The 23,431-nt window shown below is 42.0% G+C and overlaps 1 protein-coding gene across 6 annotated transcripts in view; it reads left to right on the top strand.

The window, feature by feature from the left end:
- The window catches only part of RORA (RAR related orphan receptor A), a 692,777-nt gene that overhangs the window by 658,896 nt on the left and 10,450 nt on the right, over positions 1–23,431 (top strand). For all 6 annotated transcript variants that reach the window (XM_070500575.1, XM_044764779.2, XM_070500574.1 and 3 more), the window contains 7 exons: positions 8,815–8,956; positions 11,542–11,937; positions 17,538–17,659; positions 19,139–19,271; positions 19,942–20,049; positions 21,512–21,622; positions 22,795–22,907. In XM_070500575.1, coding sequence (XP_070356676.1) covers positions 8,815–8,956; positions 11,542–11,937; positions 17,538–17,659; positions 19,139–19,271; positions 19,942–20,049; positions 21,512–21,622; positions 22,795–22,907 — 1,125 coding nt within the window. The remainder of the gene's footprint in view (positions 1–8,814; positions 8,957–11,541; positions 11,938–17,537; positions 17,660–19,138; positions 19,272–19,941; positions 20,050–21,511; positions 21,623–22,794; positions 22,908–23,431) is intronic.

The raw sequence follows: 23,431 nt of genomic DNA on the forward strand, positions 1-23,431 counted from the left end.
GAGCGGCTGCCATTAGAATTCAGCAAGGCAGCTGTCAGCTGTTTTCTTGTAATTAAACAGCCAATGAGCAGCTAATTAAGACATATGTGTATACAGAACTGGAAGTGGGTATGTTAATGAACTGTAGGAATCAATTCATTAAGTGAAAATTGTCAAAAGACCAAACATCAGATCAGCATTTCAGCCTGTGCCTCACTGAGAAGGAGCACCAAGCAGGAGGGGAGCCCCAGAGCAAGCCCCCCTGAGCACCTTCCCAACCACACCCACAGCTCGGTGTCCAGCCAACCCACACTTTGGGACAAAACTATTAATAATTCCGAGAGGAAATGCCATGTATATTTCAAAGCTTTTTATTAAGTAGCTCTAACAATGAAAGTGTTTTCCTACCTATATATAAACCTGATATTCGAGAAGCTATAAAATGCCATCTCCCTCACCTTGTCTCTGAACCATTATGTGGAACTTTGACTATAGAACTGAAAAATGGGGGGGGGGTTGCGTGTTTGTTTTGTTTGGTTGTTTACCTGTTTTTGTTCCGTCTGCCCTCCGTGTTTGTCTCAATGCTTTTTTGGTGGTGCATTAAGAAGTCTTTGGCCCTTGGAATAACATGCACCCAGGGTTCAGGAATTCTAATCCTGGCTCTTCCCCTTACCTGCTATGTGACTTTGGACACATAGCTTAACCTCTCTGCACTTTAATTTTCTCATTTGTAAAACAGATATAAAAATACTTACTTCGCAGAGTTGTTGTGAATTGCAAATAAATAGTGTTTGTGAAGTGTCCTACACCGTGCCTGGTATAGAACAGGTATATGATTGTCACCACTGTTTTTGTCGCTGCCATCATGTTTTCCTCTGGTCATTCATTCAGCAAGTATTTGTTGACTTCTCTAAGTACTGGGTTAGCTATTGAAAACAAAGAAACCAGGCCATCAGTGAGGAGGCAGAACTGTAAGACAGCCAGTTAAGGGCTGTGACGGGACACCTCCAGGGCTCCAAGGGTACACATGGGAGGGGCTCCTCAACCAGCCTTGAGAGGGGCAAGGTCAGAGAAAGTGACTACTCCAGTGAATTCTGAGGAGCTTTCCAGGCAGTGAGTGTGTGCGGTGGGGGAGGGGTGCCCTTAGAGGAACTGTGCACACAGGAGTTTAGGTTTGGCCCGAGTGTGACTTTGAGAAGAGGACTGAATGTAGGAGAGAGTTGCCTGGACAGGCGGTCGTAGTGTGGTCATCAGGAGGGAGCCATTGAGGGCTAATAAGCCGGGATCTTTGGTGACTGTGGGAAAATGGACTGGAGGGAGCGAGAATGGAAGCAGGAAGACCAGTGGGAAGGCTGTATGACAACGAATTTGGGAGATAATAGATATGGAAACCAGAAAACTGCAGTAAAGATGGAGAGAAGTCGATGGATTTGAGAACTGTGAAGGTGGCAAGAAACAGCCTAATTTGGTGACTTCGTGGATATGGGTGGGGTGGAGGCAGGGAGGAAAGGAAGCCCAACTTTCTGCCTTGAGTTACTGGAGTGAAGGTGGTACCTCTCACTGAGCAAGACAACACTGGAGGAGACGAGGCTGGGAAATGGGCAGTGGGTTGGGATATGTTCCATTCTGGGATGAAGATAAAACCGTTCAGCTAAAGTTTCTGAAGAGAGAGAGAGAGAGTGTGTGTGTGTGTGTGTGTGTGTGTATTTCGGGGTGGGGGAAATGGGGCTACAGAAGGCCAAGCCACACTTTGGGTAAATACCTATCCAAAGTAGGGAAGATTCATTCTAACAGCCTGATGGAAAGCTGGGGATCCAGCAAGGACTGGGCTCCGTCCAGTCACATGCTGATCAGTTTTTAACAACCATCTCTGGAAAACAAACAGTGTCTATATGTATCTATGTCACTGCAGTGTATATTTCACTGATAGTACTTCACACAATTTACAAATATTAAAGTCTGCAATACTCTTTATTATAAACTTCATATAGACCAATGATTCTCCCTGAATGCTCTCACTGATTTTTGCTGAAGTCTTACATCCGTGCTTGTGGTTGCAGTTGACGAAAGACTGTAGTACCACCATGAATGTTGGTTGATATTTTCATTTACATTAATGAATAAGAGGAAAGTGAAACAAGTGAGACATATTTTGGAACTTCACTCATTCGTCAGCGATGACGTGAGTAATGTCTTTGCTGAATCAGATAATCGTTTTTAAATACTGGAAGAATGTTTCCTCAGTGTTTGTGTGCTGCTCATAATGTGATGGCTACAGATATGACATACTTTTAAATTTTACCCTCCTTGTTATCATTTTCTTCATTCCTTTTTAAATCTGTACAATAAGCAGAACAATAAATCAAGCCCCAATTGGTAGCATTTGCCAATTTGGTGCATGCTGGTGGTATAAAGACTCCCCCACAGGGTCAGTTACAAGCTTCCCCAAATGGCGTCTCCTTGAACACAGAGTAGGGAAGAGATATACAGTAGCACACCATCCTGGAGTATCTCTACCATCAGATAAAATTGATGTAAATAACCCTGAGAACATGGATAATAGCAGAATAGTAATAAAATAATAAGTTAACTTTTAATATTGGTTATATTTAGTAAGTGGTTCACAAAATTCCACAAATTTTAACATTCAACTCTTGCAACCCGATATGAGCCATCTTCCTCACCCCATGGCCTCAGTCCTGGTCCTGGGGAGCTCCAATCTAGAGGGATCAATGAATAGTTTCATAGTGTACAGCCATATTGTTAAAAAAAAATTAAGTAGAATTTTCCAGAGAAGAGAAGGCAGAAATCATAAATAAAACTCACTGAAAGGCCATCTGAAAGGCTAGGTGAGATAAGGGAGGGAGCACTGGAAGGTGATCTTTGAGACAGTGGAAACTGAGGCAGGAGCTTGATGCGCAGGGAGTCTGTGTGTGAGCAAATCAAGACTGCATGACATTAGGTTTTTAGTCCAACACTTAAGAGATCCTTCAGTAAGAGGACACTGCAGTTTGAGTCCCATCACTGACACCTACCAGCCGTAGGACAACCCTGAACAGGTCACTTCCCATATCTGAGCTTCATTTCTGTTATCCGCACAATCAGAAAACTAGAGTAAATCTCTGCTTCTTAATAAAAGGAAAGCAGCAGAGTCTTCAGGAAGCTTTGTTAAAATATTTACCATACAAAATTGACATTTCTTCTTTTTTGACCTACAAAAATGGCAATTTCATATTGTTCAAACTATTATGTATGCCTGGACTACATCCCCAAAGGTTCTGGTTCAACAGATACAAAGTGCACTTTTTAAAAACTGCATGGGTGATTCTGATGCACTGTCTGTTTGAGAACCACTGAAGCTGATAATCTCTCAACTCCCTTCCAGCTCTAAAGACCTGTTTGTGTTATTCTAATTTACGATTCGTATTGCTGCCTGTTCATATGCTGCCACTAGGTGGTGGTAGTGTGCCACAGTCACACTAAGTATGGACTACTACCCTGAAATTTCATCATGGCGGCTCTCTGCTCTTGCCCACCATGTTTATAATGACACATCTCCACGTATTTTGACATCCATAAAAAGTGAACTTTCATGAAAGGCAAAGAAGTACTTCATTAGTTCATCTTTTAGAAATAAAACTCCAAAATTACGTACTTAATATCTTTCCCAGCTAGCTTACAGTTTCAGCACTTTCTCTCTTCTTTATACATACCTCACCAACCCCTCCCAAGACTCCATGCACTGGCCTGTGCTGCCCCTGCTCTCTGTGTGGCCTCCAACTCCCCAGCTGCTGGAACTCGTGTCTCAGCTCACTGACTTCTCAGTGGGACCCTCTCCAGGACCGCTCCCCAGTCAGTCAAGACTCTGCTTCTACACTTATAAGCATGCTTCTACCTTGAGGTAGGAGGGTACCTACCATGCTTTCCAGTCTTTCTTCCTCTTGCTTCTCCTTCTTGTAATCTTTCTCCCTCTTCTGTGTTCATTAGCTTTACATATTTTGTCAGTTTTAACTTCCCAAATCCTTAAACCTCTGAGAAACACCAAGGAATGCTGAAAAGTAGAGTTGTTTTTAAAAAAAAAGGAAGCCCGAGCCTTCATTCTGTGTGAAATGCAAAGTTCAGTGTTTATCTGAGTCACAGAGGCTAACCCTCTGTCTCCCTTCACAGCTCTCACCTTCTAAGCCCACTTGACCCCTCCCATCGGGTATTTGATAGCTCTCCTTGGGGGCATGACTCTGTTGACTTAGTCCAAAAGAAAGATCTCTTCTCTGGTTCTCAGCTCTGCCACTCCAGAACTTTGAGCAGACACTTGCTCCTCTGACTCGGTGAGGAGTAACTGGTGCCGTGAAGAGTCAGGTGTGTCTGCTTGCTTGCTCTCTTTTCCCAAACCCTTCACAGCTGAGATGTCTGAAGAAGGGTGGTCCCTTTCCAAGCAGATAGCTTGGAGCCAGACATTGGTTCCAGTCTCACGCCATTGCTCAAAGCGCATGGAGTGCCTCATGGGTTTGCCTTGCCATTTACGGCATAATGACTCAGACATCTTTAATGATGGTGACTCTGTGTCCTTGAAGTAAGTTTGTTGTAGTAGTTGTTGTTGTTTGTTTTCTAAATGAGCCAAAGTAACTTAGAAATAAGTAAGGTGAATAAAAAGGGACATAATCCTGGTCAGAAATGAAGGAAGATCAGGAGACCATGAGACTGGCTTTCTTGGGTGACTGAAACCCACATCAAGAGGCAGCTGTAGAAGAGGAACCTGGAATGCCTGGGCAGCGACACGTGGTCGGCTGCAGGGGCTCACGGAAGGAAAACATGGATTTCAGAGGAGATGAGTCTTGCTCCTTTATTATGCATACCTGTTTCTTTGCACTGCCTAATTTAATGGTTGCCCTCTATGAGAACAACCAAGTGGAAATCCTTCTGACACACAGGGAAGCAGAAAAACAAAAAGAATGAAAGTGTGAATTCTGGAATTAAACCATATGAATTCATATCATGCCTTTCCCCCAGGCTGGAGGTGGGGTTCCAAGCAAGTCATCACGCCTCTCTAAGCCTCAGTTTCTTTGACCTTAAAACAAGGCATAGCACCTGCCTCACATTGCCCTTGTCAAAATTGAATGATGTAGGTCACAGAAAGCACAGGGTGTCTAGCACATGAGAAGCACTGTCTTAATGATACCTGCGATTTGTTTTAGTCAGTTGGGTAAGGTACACAGACACGAAATGACGTTATGAGGGAAGAAGTTTGTTGTCCTCTCAGGTGTCTAGAAATAGGAGGCACAGCAAGCCACAGAGGAGCACCCCGGTGGGAAGCACTGGGGACAGTCAGGAGGCAGAGAGAGTGAGGGGAAAATATGAGCAGAGCCTTTATTGTGATTTTTCCCAGGAAGAAACAGGCAAGGGAGGGTAAGCAGGTTTAGGATTGGCTAGTTGAAATAATTCAGCTGGCTCTGGTGTCTAGGGGTCGTCCCTAGTCTCTGGTACCTGGTCCTCGGGTGGTGAGGGCAAGGGAATATTGGCCCAGAGTGTGAGAGCCTTATAGAGGTGGTGGTTGGGTATATGGGCTCTGCACTGCTTGGTCTGCATATGAAAGGCGTGCCCCTGGGCAGGTTGTTTGCTACCTTTAGGAATTAACTAGCCCTGGGAAGTGCAGTCCCTCTTGGGTCAGCAAGTCCCCGAGATGTCAAAGCATCAAAAATACAGAATGAAAGGACATGATGAATACAAGCACTCATTAAGATTTCTCTCTCTCTCTCATTGTCATCGTCAGCATCTTCATAATGCCCTCTCGGAGTTCCCTTGATGCGGAGCAAACTGGTGGTTGTACATGGTTTCTGTACTAACATTCTGGAACTTTATTAGTGGTGGTTTGATGTTAACTTGAGTTTAATATGTGGAAACTAAAAAGTAGCATCCTTTTTGTTAATGATCTAAGCATTATTTAAGAACTGTGTCTAGTTCTGGATTTCAGATTTTTGAAAGAAGTAGAGAAAATGGAAAGGATCTTGAGAAGAAATACTACAGGTGGAAAAGAACCAGAAAGAAAGGTGACAGATGCTGTGATCTGGTCTACAGATGAGCTATTGGGAGATAGTTTGGCAGGCCTCAAGTACTGGTTCCATTTAAAGAAACAAAGAGAGCGTTCAGACATTCTCCATATTCATGATCATAGAACAAAATGGAACAGGCTCATTGTGAAGCAAGCAAAATTCGGCCTCAACTAAAGGAAAAGCAAATAATTCCTGATCCTAGGCACGCACAGTGGTAGCAAACACAGAGGGTCTGAATGGTGGTAGAGTTTCAAGAAGGAAATAAACACCTTTCAGCTTTGACAGGTTAGATGTCTCAGACTAAACTGGATACCTACACAGGTGACCTCTTGGTATCTCTTTGTAAGGACTATCTGCCTCTGTTACCATTTATATTTCTTGAATTCTCTCCAGCCCCCTAAAAAGCTTCACTTCTCACTTTCTTTTCACAGAGGGAAAAAACACACAAAACACAAAAAAACCCACAGCTTTAGATATTTTAAGAAAAGAGAGATTGCTTCACAGAAGAAGCAGACTTGATATAGGGGAGGTTTAAGATACAATAGAGGGACACTCTGAGACCCTGGCCCCCAGCCTTGCTCATGTTTAGGTTAGTGAGCAGCTTGGCAGAGAGCCAGAGGAGCTGAGAGGTCCCCTCCCATCCCAGGTTGGCTTCCAAAAGGAACTGGGAACTGAGGTCGTAGCCATCGTATCCATGGTTTATCCAACAAAGTCCCCCGGCCACCACAAAAGAAAGCAGAGGTACTAGATGGTTCTTCCCGAGTAACTCATCTACCTTTCTACCTGCACATTGTAGAAAAATTAGAAAGCACAGATAAATAGAAAGACAATTAAAATCACCCATGGCCCCACCAACCAGTGCCAACAATTCTTTTCGTTTGGGGGCATCATTTTCCAAAATTTCTTCTTTGTTAAATATATGGATTTCTTTTTAAAAAATTGGATTATATTTCATTCTTTAGCTGTTTTTTTATTCAACAGTATATTTTTATCACCATTTTATGTCAATAATTGTATTTTTGAAATACCATTTTTAATGGTCACTCAATGTATGGATATCCATTATGACTCTTCCAATTCACTAATTTTGGGCATTTAGCATCTTTCTAAATTTTTCTTATATTACAGATAGTACTGAAATCAACATGCTTGTAGGTAAATATTTGTACCATTCTTAATATTCCTTTAAAATATAGTCCCTGAAGGGTGATTACTGGTTCAGTGGATAAGCATGTTTTTAAGGATTTTGATACGACTGCTAAGGTGGCCTCTAGAAAAATCTTTTTTTTTTTTTTTTAAAGATTTTTATTTTTTTCCTTTTTCTCCCCAAAGCCCCCCAGTACATAGTTGTGTATTCTTCGTTGTGGGTTCTTCTAGTTGTGGCATGTGGGACACTGCCTCAGCGTGGTCTGATGAGCAGTGCCATGTCCGCACCCAGGACTCAAACCAACGAAACACTGGGCCGCCTGCAGTGGAGCGCGCAAACTTAACCACTCGGCCACGGGGCCAGCCCCTCCAGAAAAATCTTTTAGTGAGAGTACCCTTATCAGTTTGCCCACCACTCTGAGTTCTTCAGGATTTTACCTCTTCCCTCTCCACTACTGTCCCCTTTGTTGGGGTCATCTATTTTTGCCACTAAAGATTTGAAGATGATAGTACTCTTTTGTATCCTTCCTGGCTCTGCTTCATAGAAACAACTCTGATTACCTTCTTTCTCTGAAGAGTACATCCCAGGCTTGCAAAACCACTGAGAGATTAGTCAACAATAAAAAGATAACCAAAAGCCCCCCAACCCATGTTTGGAAATTAAGAAATGTGCTTCTAAATAACATATGGACTAAAGAAATCTGTTGAAAACTGGAGCATTTTCAAATGAATGATAATGAAAACACTACATAGCAAAACTTGTGGGTTACTACTAAAAGGAAAACTTTCAGCTTTAGGAAAAGAATAAACACTGAAAATTAATGAGCTAGTTAGAGTCCAGCTCATGAAATTCGCAAGAATGAATGAATGAATGAATGAATGAAATCATTGAGGTCAGTGGCTCTTTAAACATCCTTGTACATCCTCTCATTTCCAAAACAGTGCTTAACAAACAAGAGGAACTTGATGAACATTGGATTGGTTTTGCTAAATCTTAAAGGCCATGATTCTGAACACATTGTATTTCCAAATTGTCAAGGGTTGAGGAGTATCCCCAATCTGATGGATCTGCCAAGATAATGCATCCAAGTGTCATTTAACTTCCCCGAGACAGTTGATTCTGACTTGGAGAATGCAAGATGCCTGCAGGGTGGTGGATTAAAGTGGGCTGCTAGAGGTTACTACAGTACCAGGATTGCAGCTGCCTTGGGGTATGGTGAGGCTGCATTTTCCTTATCTCTGGAAGTCCCAGAAAAGTGTTTGTTTTTATTCTACTAAAAATATTTTGGAGATAAAGGTTAAAGATAAGTGCCTTTGTACCATTCCATCAAGCACATAGCTTTGATCATTAGAAGCCAAGAACAGGGCCTGAGCCTGTGGTTTTTACGAAGGAAGGCAACCGTCTGTTGGAGTCAAAGAAAAGTTTTGCATGTGTAAGGAATGGAGGATTAGGCTCTGGGGATCAATTTTACTCAAGGAAAAAGAAGTGACTTTAATTTCATTAATGGTCTCCTGGATGATTCTGCTACAAGTTTAATTCTCCATTAAATATTAATGCCGCTCAGTGCTTAGTATACTGCCTTTAGTATCATACTGCTCAAACTGACACTAACCTGTTTTATATTTTATAACTGAATCACAGGGCTTTTTCAGGAGAAGTCAGCAAAGCAATGCCACCTACTCCTGTCCTCGTCAGAAGAACTGTTTGATTGATCGAACCAGTAGAAACCGCTGCCAACACTGTCGATTACAGAAATGCCTTGCCGTAGGGATGTCTCGAGATGGTGAGCACGCACAGCTTGAGTTGTACAGTAGTGTGGGGTTGTGAAAGTGCCTTCTGAAACGTGGACCCAGATCTGCCAGAATGTGTCCCCTCTGTCCCTAACCTCCCCCCACCCCCACCCCTCTGGTGGCTTTGTGGGTTTCACAGCAGTTACTTCCTCCTCAATAATCCATCGGAGTCAGCTGACTGGCTAATGGGGAATAGCATAGAGGAGAAGTGTCTGTGTGGTCAGAACACCTTCTGATTTTTGATGTTTAAGACATTGCAGGTGGATGAATTGATTGAAGGTAAGTGTCATCTGAGGGCCTTAATGAATATACCTCCTATAGGCATTATGCCCAGTAGGAAACACAAGCCAGAGCTAATTGTTACATGCCCTACACTAGTAAGCTTATTGGCAGTTGGGATGAATTAGCTTCTATGCTAGCTGGCTATTTTGAATCACATGCCAAAGTCAAATATTTGTACATACAGAAAGTGTGAAAATAGTGCAAAGCATGGCTCTGTGACAAATGTTCTTTTCATTAAAAGAAGCTATTTTAAGAAACAGAGACCATCTACCATTCAATTGCAAAACATTTCAAGATTTTCCTGGAAAACTATCTTAAGTGCACTGAATAATCAACACCAGATTTCAAGACAGTTATTCTTATACAAGGAAACTGGGTAGAAAGGACAGCGGGTACGTTTTAAGGACTTTTCTGAATGTATGCTGGCTGGCTCTCTTAAGAGATCCCTTTGAAGGAAATATCCCTTCCAATGGAGTTTCAGCCTGTGGAAAAATACTTCAGGATGCTGGGCAGGCGTTCTTAAAGCCTGCCTTCCCCATAATCAGATGGACCCATAATCATAATCGGACCCACCCAGGCACGAGTTATGATATCCTTCAGTAGTGGTGCACAGAGTGGCCTCTTAAAATGTGTGGGAACAAAAGGGAAGTTTCTGGCATCGGAAGGTGCAAGTCACAGAACTTACACCATATTCTCAGAAATTCCTGTGATATGCAACTCTGCAGGTTTTATCTTCCGATGGCTCTGACAGTTAGACATCTCTCTTATGAACTTGTAAGTTAAAATCACAAGTTGTGTGTACATTTTCTCAAGAGCTGATCCTTTCATTTCACTTACAGGATGGCATGATTACTGTTGTTAAGGTAAAAGTTAAAACAGTTCACAGTTACAGCAGAATGAGTTTCACCAATGGGTATTAATCCCCTTGGGTGTTCTAGAGTATTCTTTTCAAAAAGATAAGGTACTTTCAGTATGCCTTGTGGAGATTTTGTGTATAAGTGACAGCAGATGTTGTGGGCTTGCAGTGAATTTGGGGCCCCACGTCAGCCTGATTACTCCAACCAGCCCCACCAAAGCTTGTTTCCTGAGTTGTGGAAACTAGAAATTGACCAGTACCCACCTCACTTGTTTGCTCTGTGAAAAGGACAACGCATCCTACTTGGCGGGAAGAGAATCCACCAGCTGGCCTGGCTAGGGGCCGTGGTTCCCAATTTCACTTCCATCTATCCTGCCTCCTGCCCCAGACTTGTAGAATTATGATGATGGTCAGATGGGTGATTTCATCCACTCAGTCGGTATAAATTTAACCACAATCAATTAGGAGATCTTAGTCCCTCCAGCAGAGGCTTTATCTGCATTTACAGAGTTGGGCTGAGAAATAAATGGGTTAGTGGGAGAGTTCAGACCAGGAAATCACAGGGCTTTTCTTCTCAACTATCTGAGTGTTTCAGGAGAAATCATTTGGGATTCTGAATGAAATGGAAGGTTACAACAGTCATTGCTCCACTCTAAATAGGGGGACACATCACAGGGAGAAGCATGGCAAACACAAATTTGCCCTACAGGGATCGTACACAATATTTGCCCTTCCAAGATTCCGATAACCTGTTTACTTGAGGCTAAAGGAGAACAGCAGAAAGTGTCATTTAAAGATGGGTCCAGGGGTTTCATAGGGCTGCTATGACCCAAGAGAAGGGGAGGGGCCTTCCTAGAGCAGGTAGACCCAGAGATGTAATCCAGGGAATTGCAAAGGCCTCAACCAGTCTGTTTAGGTCTCTCAGTGAAGCCCCAGATTTGGCTGTTGGATTGGGAAGAAACTCATTTGAGTATACAGAATAATGAAATGAATGAAAATTGAGGTTTGACTGGTTGTGCCTCACTGTACCTCTGTGAGTCTGTACATCCCTGTGCACGGTCTGAGCACTGGGAAGAAAAAGAGGTGGCCAGCTGCGTGGGTGGAGAGTGAACAAGCCCATTGAGTCACCTATGGCTCCCACTGAGCATGGGGTTAACGTAACAGCAGGAAAACAAGGTGGTCATTGCTCTGGGTCTCTTCTACCAGTGCTGAGTCTGTTTCTGAAACTTAGTTCCTCTGGGATGTGTCTTGGCTATTGAGGTGTGGAGCAAGCCTGTGCGGGGTGAGACTGTTTTCACCTCTGGATCATGTCCTTATTTTGTGCTTATGTGGTTTTTGATTGAGAGTGTCTGAGACTTCAAAGGAACCCCCAAAGTATGCAGGAGAGGGTAATGAAGAAAAGCATATTGTATATGGTGTGTTTGGGCGTTTTTCTTCCAGCTGTAAAATTTGGCCGAATGTCAAAAAAGCAGAGAGACAGCTTGTATGCAGAAGTGCAGAAACACCGGATGCAGCAGCAGCAGCGAGACCACCAACAGCAGCCCGGAGAGGCCGAGCCGCTGACTCCGACCTACAACATCTCGGCCAACGGGCTGACGGAACTTCATGACGACCTCAGCAACTACATCGATGGGCACACCCCCGAGGGGAGCAAGGCAGACTCTGCGGTCAGCAGCTTCTACCTGGACATACAGCCTTCCCCGGACCAGTCAGGTCTGGATATCAATGGAATCAAACCAGAACCAATATGTGACTACACACCAGCATCAGGCTTCTTTCCCTACTGTTCTTTCACCAATGGAGAGACTTCCCCAACTGTGTCCATGGCAGAATTAGGTAAGGTCTTCCATGTTCCCATTTGGATGCACTACTCACGCCATTCGAAGTAAATAGGAGATGTTTGACCTTCCTCTAATGAGTTATGTTATTAAAATGATGCAACTAAAAGGGTAATTCACCTTTACCATATGGACTGCTTCATGATTCCATCCTGCTCCTTGCTTTTGGCTGTCCACTCTTTCCCATCGTATGTTGACCTGAGCATCAGAGATGGGACAACACTAACTTCAAGCAGTCTTTAAATTCCACAGAAAACTGCAAGCTGAGGGAATGGCCCCCACTGACATCGTTAGTTATTTACTTTAGTTATATTTCAGGTATTGCTTTGTACCTAAAGTTGTCAAAATGGCAGCCCACAAACTGAACCTGGTCCAGAGACATGTTTTTTGACCAGCGCAGAGTTTTAAAGTTTTTGACTTGGTTGCTAAAAGTTTAAACCTGGACAATTCCACCTAAAAGTTCATATTTTCAGCTTCCTGTGTGAGGAAAAAAAATAATCTGGTTACACTGGACCAGCATTTGTGAATAGCACCAACCACCGGGCGCCAGTTGGCCCTAACACCTTGAGGGGGTACTATCCCACTTTTCCCGTTTATATCCCTGCCCAGCCCGTGTAGGCATCTAGATTTTGCAACCCCGATGTAGTCTATAAATGTTAAATGGAAATGGGCTTCTTGATTTGCCAAAATATTTCAGTGATGGATATTGGTGACAAAGCTGGTGTATTTCATCAAAGACTCACCATGAAAAAAAAACCCTGTCATTTCCGTATTCCTGGGACAGTGTTGCTTCTTGGGAGACGTGACCTAGAAATGTTGATAACACAGACAATGGAAAACTTTCCATTTCAAGGAAGTCGTGTTAACATCCTCTGTTATATTTAATCGATTTTTAAGTACAGCACTATTATTAGAGAAACTTTGATAAGAACCTTTGCCGTTTTCAAATTTGATCTGCTCCTCCCCATGATTCCTCACACAAGGTTATAATCCTTTGGGATATTTCAATTAGTTGCTGTGGAGATGACTAAGTTAATACGAGGAGAGAATGAAGACTTCAGATGGAAAAGAACCAGCAGGTTCTGACCTGAGCACAGACATCCTCAGTTCACAGAAATAATGGTTGTGTTCTTTAGATGGTTTCTCCACCTCTGTACCCCATAAAACATTTTTTAAGTGAAATTTATATTTCCAGTAAAATCTTTCTCCAAATAGAACAAATTGAATGTTCTTTACGGTTTTTACACAAGCACCTCTTTATGGGTCTAAATTTAAATCCTCAAGAGCAGGGACATTTTAAGCCTGGTCTTTAACCACTGAACAGCATTAAAGGTGCATCGCAGCTCTTTTGATTAACAGAGAAACCTCTGAACTAGAAGCCAAGCTGAGCAGAGGTAGGTTTGATTTTTTTTTTCTTGAACTAGAACAAAAACCTTCCGTTTTTGTCATGAAATCTTGGTTGGCTGAGCCTTAAGCAGAACTGTAATGAAAGTAAAATTTTCAGAAATGAATAAGGATTTGATTGAAAGCTGACATGATATCATGAAAAATGACCTGGCTCACTTTAGGGTTGCTTCTCCCTTATCATACATACTAGTGGATCCAGCCCGTGTGCTTGTCAGATGTTCAACCCTGGAATAAATCCAAGGGCTTAACCAGAGTGTTGCCCTTGAAGATGGCACTTTGGCTAAATGTGCGCTAATATCAGAGTGGGACCCGAATGGCTAAGCCGAGGCCCCCAGACCCTCCTTCCCCCACAAACCAGTTTCCTCTTCCACAGTTGTCTCCTTGTGTCGTCTGGGAGCTCAGTGCCCTCATATGTCCTCCATATTCTCCTAAATTAGGGATTTTTCACATGCGTTGTGACATTTCCCAGGATGGATAAAATTAACTCATTACTAGGACTACTCTCATATCCAAAACTAAACAAGAATTTATCTGAAAAGGATATAAATTGGGCTTTCATTTTCTACCCCCTTTACATGCACAAAAGAGTTTGGGGAGCTAAGAGTAGCATAAAAGTGGACAAAGACGTTGCTCCTTCTTCAAAACTCTCTGAAGCCCCCGATATGGCCTTTGGGGCTTAAGTTCCGCTATCTCTTTAACTAAGACTCTTGACGTCTTTTTAGGTTAAATTTTGTCATCAGCTTTTAAACAAATGAAACAAATTGTACAATTGGAAAACAAATTGTAAATTAACATATCCTAAGCCCAATTCTACCTTTCAATAATAGTCTCTACAATCCATTAATTTTAGTGGAGATATGCCTGCATTCCTGGCTAGGAAATTTTGCCTTAGATGTACAGTTAGTACCTCAATTATGCATTCCAGATCAGCAGTCTAGGTTCATTTAAAAAAAGAAAGCTAACTTCACTTGTTACTATAATCGATCACTAAACTCTTGTGCAAGAGAGACACTTGGTATATTGGGCAAAGCATGAGACGAGAAGTCATCTCATGTGAGTCCTAGCTTGGCTATAGGTTGTACAAGTGAGCATGAGTCATGTAACCTCTGCAAGCTGCAGTCTCCCCACCTAGAGAATATTAAGATAAAGAGCACAGACGCTGGAGCCAAAATGGGAGTTTGAGTCATTGGCCACTTGCCAGCTGTGACACCTTGGAAAAGTCACTTAACATCACTGTGACTCAGTTTCCTTATCTGTAAAATGGAGATAACACTAGTACCTTCCTCCCAGGGTTATTATGAAAATCAACAAACTATATATATTCAGAATATATATATATATAAGTTCTGTGGGTCTGGCACATAGTAAACGCTATATAAGTGTTAACTATTATCATTATTAATGTTATTGTCTGTAAACTGAGAAGAGTTTGGACCAGATGATGTCTAAAGTTCCTTCTCACTTTGAAATTCTGTGACTAACTCAGAAGTCAGGATATCTAGACCTTGGCTTGTGTTGATGAGACTATCATGGTTGAGGAAGGGAACTGAGTTATCCACCGAGCTCAGACCAGAAACCAGGTCTCCTAACTCCTAGTTCCAAGGTATTTCACTATTCCAGACTGTTTCTCTGACAGGCCACACTAACTTCTTAACTTCTACTCAGTCTGGCCATATTCTCCTTTGCTGAAATGGAGATTTAAAAATAGCAAAGTGTCTAAAATCTTACACTTGTCAAATCAACTGTGAATTGGAATCAAAGGGAGTTGCTGGTGAGAATGCAACCACTGCCCTCTACTGGTGGGTCATGGACATTGCATCATTCATTGTCACTTCTAAAAGCTGGGCTCAAATATGTAGGGATGAGTGGGAACAATTTTTAGGATGAAGTCAAACAAGATGCTGACCATCGTGACTGGAAAAGAGGCATGATCTGGAAGAGAATACTAGGAGCCTCTTTCCATTACTCACCTCATAGGATCCCCCAGCTTCCCTGTGAACAGTTCATCATTTTTTTTCTTATCTGCAAAAACTGATTTCCTCTTTACACATTTATCTTGCTTCTGACTCCCCATTATTTTTGTCTTTATTCCTCTCTTCTCTTCACAAGTGTCACTGGTTCTAAGACACAATTTACTGGCTTCTCCCTCTCAGTTTCTCTCAGTCTCTTTCTTTAAATTTTTTTCTTTTATTTGTTTGATTTTTCATCGTATCTGTTTATGTTTTTTCTCTGTCTGTGTGTTGCCCAGCAGGGCTGTTATGGTTTATTGCGTTTCGGCGTCTCTGCAGAGTTTCTGGTTTCGAGCTCTGTTTTGGTGAACTTGCTCTCTCTTCACACCGTTTGTCTTGTTTAGTATGGCTCTTGATGAAAGCAGTAACAGATTTCCAAACAAACAGAGACTGTTCCTCGTGTTGCCAAGTTTGCATGCAGCACCATTCTTTCAAATGGCTTTCCTGTTACATCTTCAAGACCCCGAGAGGGGGATCGCTTTGGGGTTTGGCTTCATATTCGCAGAACCTCGTCGATGCTTCTTTTAAACACTTCTTTAGTTGTCCTTCCCTTCCATAACAATTATTACCAATCTACTTCAGGCTCTCAGTCCCTCACATCTAGATTCCAGCGGCCTTCTGTTTGGTCCTCCTGCCTCCAGCCTCGCCATGCTGCAATCCACGAATCACTAAACTGCTTGTTCTATTTCCCCAGACACAACGTTTGGCCTGTCAGCTGCCCCTTGAGAATCCTGCTGACTGCGCCTGTTAATCAAGTCTACGCTCTCAGTCCTGACGTTCAAGTTCCCTCTGGATTTGGACTCTTACCTACTCATGTTTCTGTTTTGACACCATCACTTTTCACATCTACCTGTCTCCCGTAAGGCCAGCATCTTCCATCCCTCTGGCCCACCTCCGCACACCGCGGGCCTCTGCCTACCGAATCCTCCTCATCCTTCAAGGTCCAACTCAAATGTTCCTCTTCCGCCAAGAAGCATCCCCTAGCTCCTCTCATCTCTCTCTTCCCTGACAGCACCTGTTGTCTTGTCTTCTTTCTCTTCTGATATAAATTCAGCTTTATGCTTTATTGTCTAATGTCTTGAACTCTCCTTTCAGTGTGTCCATACATGTTCACCAGATTATAAGTTCCTAGAGAAACTTCCTTGGCATTTATTTCTTTTCTTCTTGAGGAAGATTAGCCCAGAGCTAAGATCCGCCGCCAATCTTCCTCTTTTTGCTGAGGAAGCCTGGCCCTGAGCTAACATCCCTGCCCATCTTCCTCCACTTTATATGTGGGATGCCTGCCACAGCATGGCTTGATAAGCAGTATGTAGGTCTGTGCCCAGGATCCAAGCTGGCAAACCCCGGGCTGCCGAAACAGAGTGTGGGAACTTAACCACTACACTACCAGGCTGGCCCCATCTGTTTCTTTTAATATCTTCAAACTCCCTACACTCCAGTGTAATAAGAACAAATATTTACATAGCACGTGCTATGTAACCCTCTCTGTTCTAAGTGCTCAACTCATTTAATTCTCATAGAAGCCCTGCAAACTAGGTACTGTTTTCTTCATTTTACAAATGAGGAAATCAAAGCACAGAGAGGTTAAGTAACTCACCCAAGGTCACACAGCTAGTAAGTAGCAGAACTGAGATTCAAACTCAGGCACTCTGGCTCCAGAGCCCATCTCTTAACCCCACACTCTGTATAGTGATATAGCAGGCCCTCAGTAATGCGTGTTTTGTTATTTGCAGGAAAAACAAAAGAAATATACAGTTGTTATCACAAAAGAATACCCTTTCCTAATTTTCCAAGAGTACTCCTCCCTAGGTCAATGTATATGGCAGATGTGTCTCCATGAAAATGCCAAGAAGAGTCTGTCAGTCATTTCCCACACCTACCTAGGTCAATATTTATTCATTCCCAGACATTGGTGTAAAGGCACAGAAGAAGGTCAAGGTCAGGGGGGTCTTTGAAGTCACCACACCTCACTGCTAAATGTTGGCTTTGCCTGTCCTTCATCCTCATGTTCCAAAATACAGAATAGTTCCAAATTGCTTACTTCAATATGAAAGCTAATTGAAATCGGTTCAGCATGTTGCTTTATACTTGTTACTTTTTAGATCAAATACAAAGTAGGGAAAACACTGATTATCCAAAGAACTTGGCTTTTCATGTTTGTGATCTTCTGTTTTCTCCTTAGAACACCTTGCACAGAATATATCTAAGTCACATCTGGAAACTTGCCAATACTTGAGAGAAGAGCTGCAGCAGATAACGTGGCAGACCTTTCTGCAGGAGGAGATTGAGAACTATCAAAACAAGGTACACTCTGAAGAGAGTTCTCTAGGATCGGGGCAACACTGGGGAAGGTGTTCGTGGGGAGATTTGATCAGGAATACAGACAGACCAAAGAATGAGTGTCTTTCATCAGATGTCAGATTTCTATTTAAAAATCTTTCTTCCAGAGCTGATCATGTACTTGGCACTGTGTCGTCTTCCTGAGAAGCCAGTGTGAGAAATTTCAGCAATAGCAAACAAATTCTAGTGTGCCTGTAACCACGCATGTATCTCCTACCGTTTGTCAGCTGCGGGGCTAGATTAAGCAGCTTCCAAAAGGCTAAATGAATTGGGGTTTGTCCTGATATCACAATGGAAGATTTCAAGGTCTGGAAGTGGATGTAAAATAATCTGAGCCTCGTGTTTCCAGAGGTGGAGAAGAAGGAGTTTAGAGAAGGTGTACAAAAAAAGGCTGGGAAGCTATGATGGTAACTCCAGTCTGAGCCTCGCACTATGAGGCTGACAAACGGTGCTGCTACTTGCCTTTTCCTATGAAACACTCTGATCAGCAAGCCACCAAAATCAGAGGGCAGGGCTGGAGAAGGGGAAATGTTAATTAGCCATTCCGCCTTTGGTAAAAGAAAATACTGTGATTTTCCTCAATAATCTTAGAAATTCAGACTTAGGAAGGACCATAGAGATTATCTAGGCTAATTTCCCCCTTCATTTTACATATGAGGAAACTAACATCCTTGGGCATAAGGGGAGAGAGCAAAAACAGCAGGACTAGCCCATGACTCCTAGCCCCTAATTCGAGTTTCTTTCACCCCATCATATTGGTGGAAAGAGCCTTAAACTAAGATTGGGGGAACAAGTGAGCCATGTAAGAGCTCCAGGTCACCCTGTCACTGAGTTGAAGAGTGGGTGTATAAAAGGAATTCAATGGGATATGTTGGGGGAGAGCAGCACGTCACTTTTCGTTTGAGGTAGCAGGGAACACCAGCGGCCAAAGTGACAAAGGGAAGCAACAAAACGGTAGGAAGTGGCAAGGCTGTGAAATGAAGACAAGGATGCTGTAAAGCACCTGAGCTCATAGCCTGCACACAATAAATGTAATTGATGCCTCTTTTCTTCCCTTCCCCCCGTAAGGCGGTGGTAAATTCCCCAAGGCAAAATCATTGCTTAAAAGAAGATCCTACTTTGCTGCTCTCCGTAGCCCAGGGTTAAAGCAGCGCGTGCCTTGCTTCCCTGACTCATGTTTTCATCTTCAGCTACATATATACTCATAATATCTTGCCCCTGTCCCTTTGCCACCAAAATGGTAAGAAAGGAATTGGAAGAGATGAGAAAGGATTTGGAAGCTATTGTTATGTCTCAAATAACTGGCCAACTGTTAGGTTTTTAATCCTCTAGGGCTTTTTGAGTCCATTTCCAAAGAAGGATTTTACAAAATGGGAACAGTGAAAACAACGGTGTCAAGGATGCGAGTGGCCGCGTATGTTAATGTGTTTCCCTCTTCCACAGCAGCGGGAGGTGATGTGGCAGTTGTGTGCCATCAAAATTACAGAAGCTATACAGTATGTGGTGGAGTTTGCCAAACGCATTGATGGATTTATGGAACTGTGTCAAAACGATCAAATTGTGCTTCTCAAAGCAGGTATGTGCTTTGCCCGTGAATTTTGAGATTCCTCCCTAACCTGCTTTCACCGGCTTATTAAAGAAATGCTGGGTAAGGAAGGTGTCGGGAGCAGTTCTTCTCCAGTGATAATAGCTCACGTTTCTCTTAGCAGAAACTGAGTTCTTCTTAAAGAGTTTTGAGCCGTTTGCAGGAAACTTTCCCTCCGTTTTGTTTCTCCTCTGGGTGAAAAGATTAATATGAAGGACACCTGCCTTCCCCCATTTTACCATCACCTGTGTTTGGTCTCTATGCTCCAGATCCTCAGGAGGTTACCATAAGTCGTTAGAAAGAAGGTTGTGGAACTCAGAGAGATAGCCCTCGGTTTTGTTTGTTTTCATAAATATGAATCAGTGTTTTCCTAGCAACTCTGAGACTCTATGTTGCAAGACAGAAGAATGCCAAAGAAGTAACTTGTAAATCAATCTCTCTTTGGTAATACAGGCCTTCACTTCAGCTCGAGTCTTTGGTTACATAGTGAACTTTTCCCTTTTAAATAGAGAGCTGATGTGACTGAGAGCCCACTGGCTAAACGCCGTGGTCGGGGCACACGATACCCACCGCCGGACTCAGAAAGTGGTCTCCACGTTAGTGCCTTCAAAATGAACTCTCCAAGATGGACTAATCCACCCCATTTCTGCCTTTTGCGTAGGTTCTCTAGAGGTGGTGTTTATCAGAATGTGCCGTGCCTTTGACTCCCAGAACAACACCGTGTACTTTGACGGGAAATACGCTAGCCCGGAAGTCTTCAAATCCTTAGGTAAAGACACCTCTGGGGGCTTTGTCTTCAAATCAGGGCTATAGGAGAAGATGGGAGTTCAGTGAACGCTCTTACTGAACAAAATGGAAAGTGGTTATTTGGAAACAAAAATTAAAGGATTCCAGGGGCCAGCCCTGTGGCCTAGTGGTTAAGTTTGGCATGCTCCGCTTTGGTGGCCTGGGTTCGTTTCCTGGGTGCAGACCTACACCACTTGTCAGCAGCCATGCTGTGGTGGTGACCCACATACAAAATAGAGGAAGATTGGCACAGGTGTTAGCTCAGGGTGAATCTTCCTCAGGAAAAAAAAAATTAAAAGATTCCATACCTATGTTACTTTATAGTTAGTCATTGTAGAAAATTCACACCGCTCAAACAGTTTTTGTCTGTTATATGTAAAGGTCCAGAGTTTCATTTTATCTAGTTGGGAATACAAGAAATTTATATTATATATCCTTCTAATTCCCTTCCAGATTTTAAGAACTAGATTTTCAGGGGATATATTATTCAGATAAACTAGAGGATGTGATTTGATACATAGAATCAAGGAAAGAGCTAAAAGTCTGCCCTTCCATACTCCTCAAATAACAACCATTAATGAGAATTAAATGCAGATATCAAAGAAATAAAGTATAGCTAAGTGAAACTGACATAAACTTTAAAAATAAATTATTTTGCATTTCTAAAATTTAAATAAAGTGGGATATAGTCATTAAGAAAAATGAGACAGTATCCAAGATATAAGTGATTTTAAAATCAGTTAAATGACAGAAGTTTTGTATAATTTAGTAGAGCCCACTGGCATTTAAATATATGTACATAACATGCAAATCTGAAAGAATAGACACCAAATTTAACCAGTCTTTTGGGGATGGATTATTATTCTATGGGACTTTCACATTTTATATTTCAGTTCTGTAATAGTTATAATGATTTTACCACTATAATGTGTCATTGCTTAGGATTTATAAGGGTGTTTTAGATCAGATAGAGTAGAAAACAAAAAGTGAGGGAATGTAACATTTGAGTTAGATTGTACCGTTAGACTCCACTGGTCGAGTGTGGGCTCTGAAGCCAGGCAGCCTGGCTTCGGATCTCAGACTGTTACTTCCTACCTGTGTAACCTTAGATATGTTACTATTCTTACAAGTCTGTTTCCTTACCTCTAAAAGGGGATAATAATAATTCCTCCCTCATAGGGCTCTTGTGACAAAGTGGGATACCCAAAGAAGCTTAGAGCAGTACCTAACATAGTAATCACACATCAGAAGTTCACTGTCGGTATTTTGAATGATGATGATGGTGGTGATGGTGATGCTAGCTAAACAGATTTCTCTTTTAAGATTTAAAACTGTTAAACGGTAGAAATGTTATCACTATCCCCTTTGATCTTCAACTACTAGATCCATTTTTCTCCTGGGATAATAACCAAAATCCTCAACTGTCTTTATTTTAATTTTGGCAGGTTGTGAAGACTTTATTAGCTTTGTATTTGAATTTGGAAAGAGTTTATGTTCTATGCACCTGACTGAAGATGAAATTGCATTGTTTTCTGCATTTGTACTGATGTCAGCAGGTAAGGTAACCAAATAAAAATAAAATGGTTTAAAAATTATCGAGGTAGGAGCCGGCCCCATGGCTGAGTGCTTAAGTTCGTGTGCTCAGCTTCGGCATCCCAGGGTTTCGCCGGTTCGGATCCTGGGCGCAGACCTAGCACTACTCATCAAGCCATGCTGAGGCAGTGTCCCACATGCCACAACTAGGAGGACTCACAATTAAAATATACGACTATGTACTGGGGGGCTTTGGAGAGAAGGAAGAAAAATTTTTTTTAAAAATCTTACAAAAAAATTATTGAGATAAAGAATTTATGTAAGGTACATAACTTTTAGAATATTTGGGGGACTACCAAGAGAGGCTGCCACTCTTACTAAATCTAATTTTAATTTTTTCAAAGAGCAACCTCCACCCCCCAACATACGTACATATACCCTTTTAAGAAGACCTCATGCTGTTCTGACAAACCTTAAGAAATGAGACTTGAATAAAACCCAGTCCACAATTAACCTCCTGCTACCAAGAGAAAGGCTGTGGTTGAGTAGGGTTGCCCTCCCTAACACCAATCTCCAAGATAATGTGGTTTTTAAGACACCCTGCTTTTTCTTAAAATCCATTTGGATGTCATCTACAAGTTTTTCTGAATGTAATCTATGTTTTCGACCAGTACTGCCTCTTGGGGATAATCAGTTTTGCGAATTTATATCTTCTATTTGAAATTCTTACATATAAAGACTTTCTCTTAAATTAACAACCCTTAAGTCATCTGGAATTCCATTGACAATTTTAGTTGCCTTGGATTATAAGGCAATTTTCATATTTTCCAGAAAGGCTAGCCGGATTGATATGAGTATTTCTTTCAGAAATGTAATTATTAGAGAGGCTCGAGGGGCCGTGGTGGCTTCATTTCCACTCGTATGAGTAGACCTTAGATAAAATGGCTGTCCTTTTGGAAGGACCCTCCCTTCCATTAAGTATCAGTACAAATGGAAAGGTTTAACACTCTTTTATAACTGTCATCCGTCAGTCTTCAACTCCTTTAGGAACAAATTTGGAACGAGGCCTGAAACTGGCCTGTCAGTCTGTAACTCTGCATTGTGGTATAATAATCTGTGTCTAAGAGTCAGGAGGAATTGGGTGTTCTGACACCATGTTGGAAGAATACTAAGGAGTATCATTTTTCACGTTTAGATCGTTCATGGCTGCAGGAAAAGGTAAAAATTGAAAAACTGCAACAGAAAATTCAGCTAGCTCTTCAACATGTCCTACAGAAGAATCACCGAGAAGATGGAATACTAACAAAGGTGAGAAGCACGTTTCCACTGGCATGGCCTGACTTATCCCTTACCACAGATCAGTGCTGCCCGCTGCCCTTGTAAATCATCTGATAGGCCCCCAAAAGTATCCGTAAGCAACAGGCTACTGAACAGAAGGAAACATCTCCATTTCGAAACATTCTGTTGGGCCAAAATTCAGGTTAAATTTATTATCATTGGTTATAAAGTGTCCTGCAATAATAGGGTAATGGTAGAATTTTTTTTAAGCATTAATACATTCTGGACATCCTCCTCCTATTCCATCAAAGTTGGGCATAAAGCAGAGTTAATGTTCTGCATTGATATAAATTAGAGAAAGAATCTTTGAATTTAGAAGGAGGAAGTTATGAAGGACTAAAACAATTAACCGGGATAACCATATATTCTAATATTAGTTCTATTTCCATTAACTTCATTAGTAACCAACAGTAAATAACTTTTGTATTTTCTTCATCAATTTCCTATTACTACCCTGTATTCAAAGCATAAGGTTTCATTTTTGCTAATTATTA

The sequence above is a fragment of the Equus asinus genome, chromosome 2, assembly GCF_041296235.1.
Source record: "Equus asinus isolate D_3611 breed Donkey chromosome 2, EquAss-T2T_v2, whole genome shotgun sequence".
Taxonomy (NCBI): Eukaryota; Metazoa; Chordata; class Mammalia; order Perissodactyla; family Equidae; genus Equus; species Equus asinus.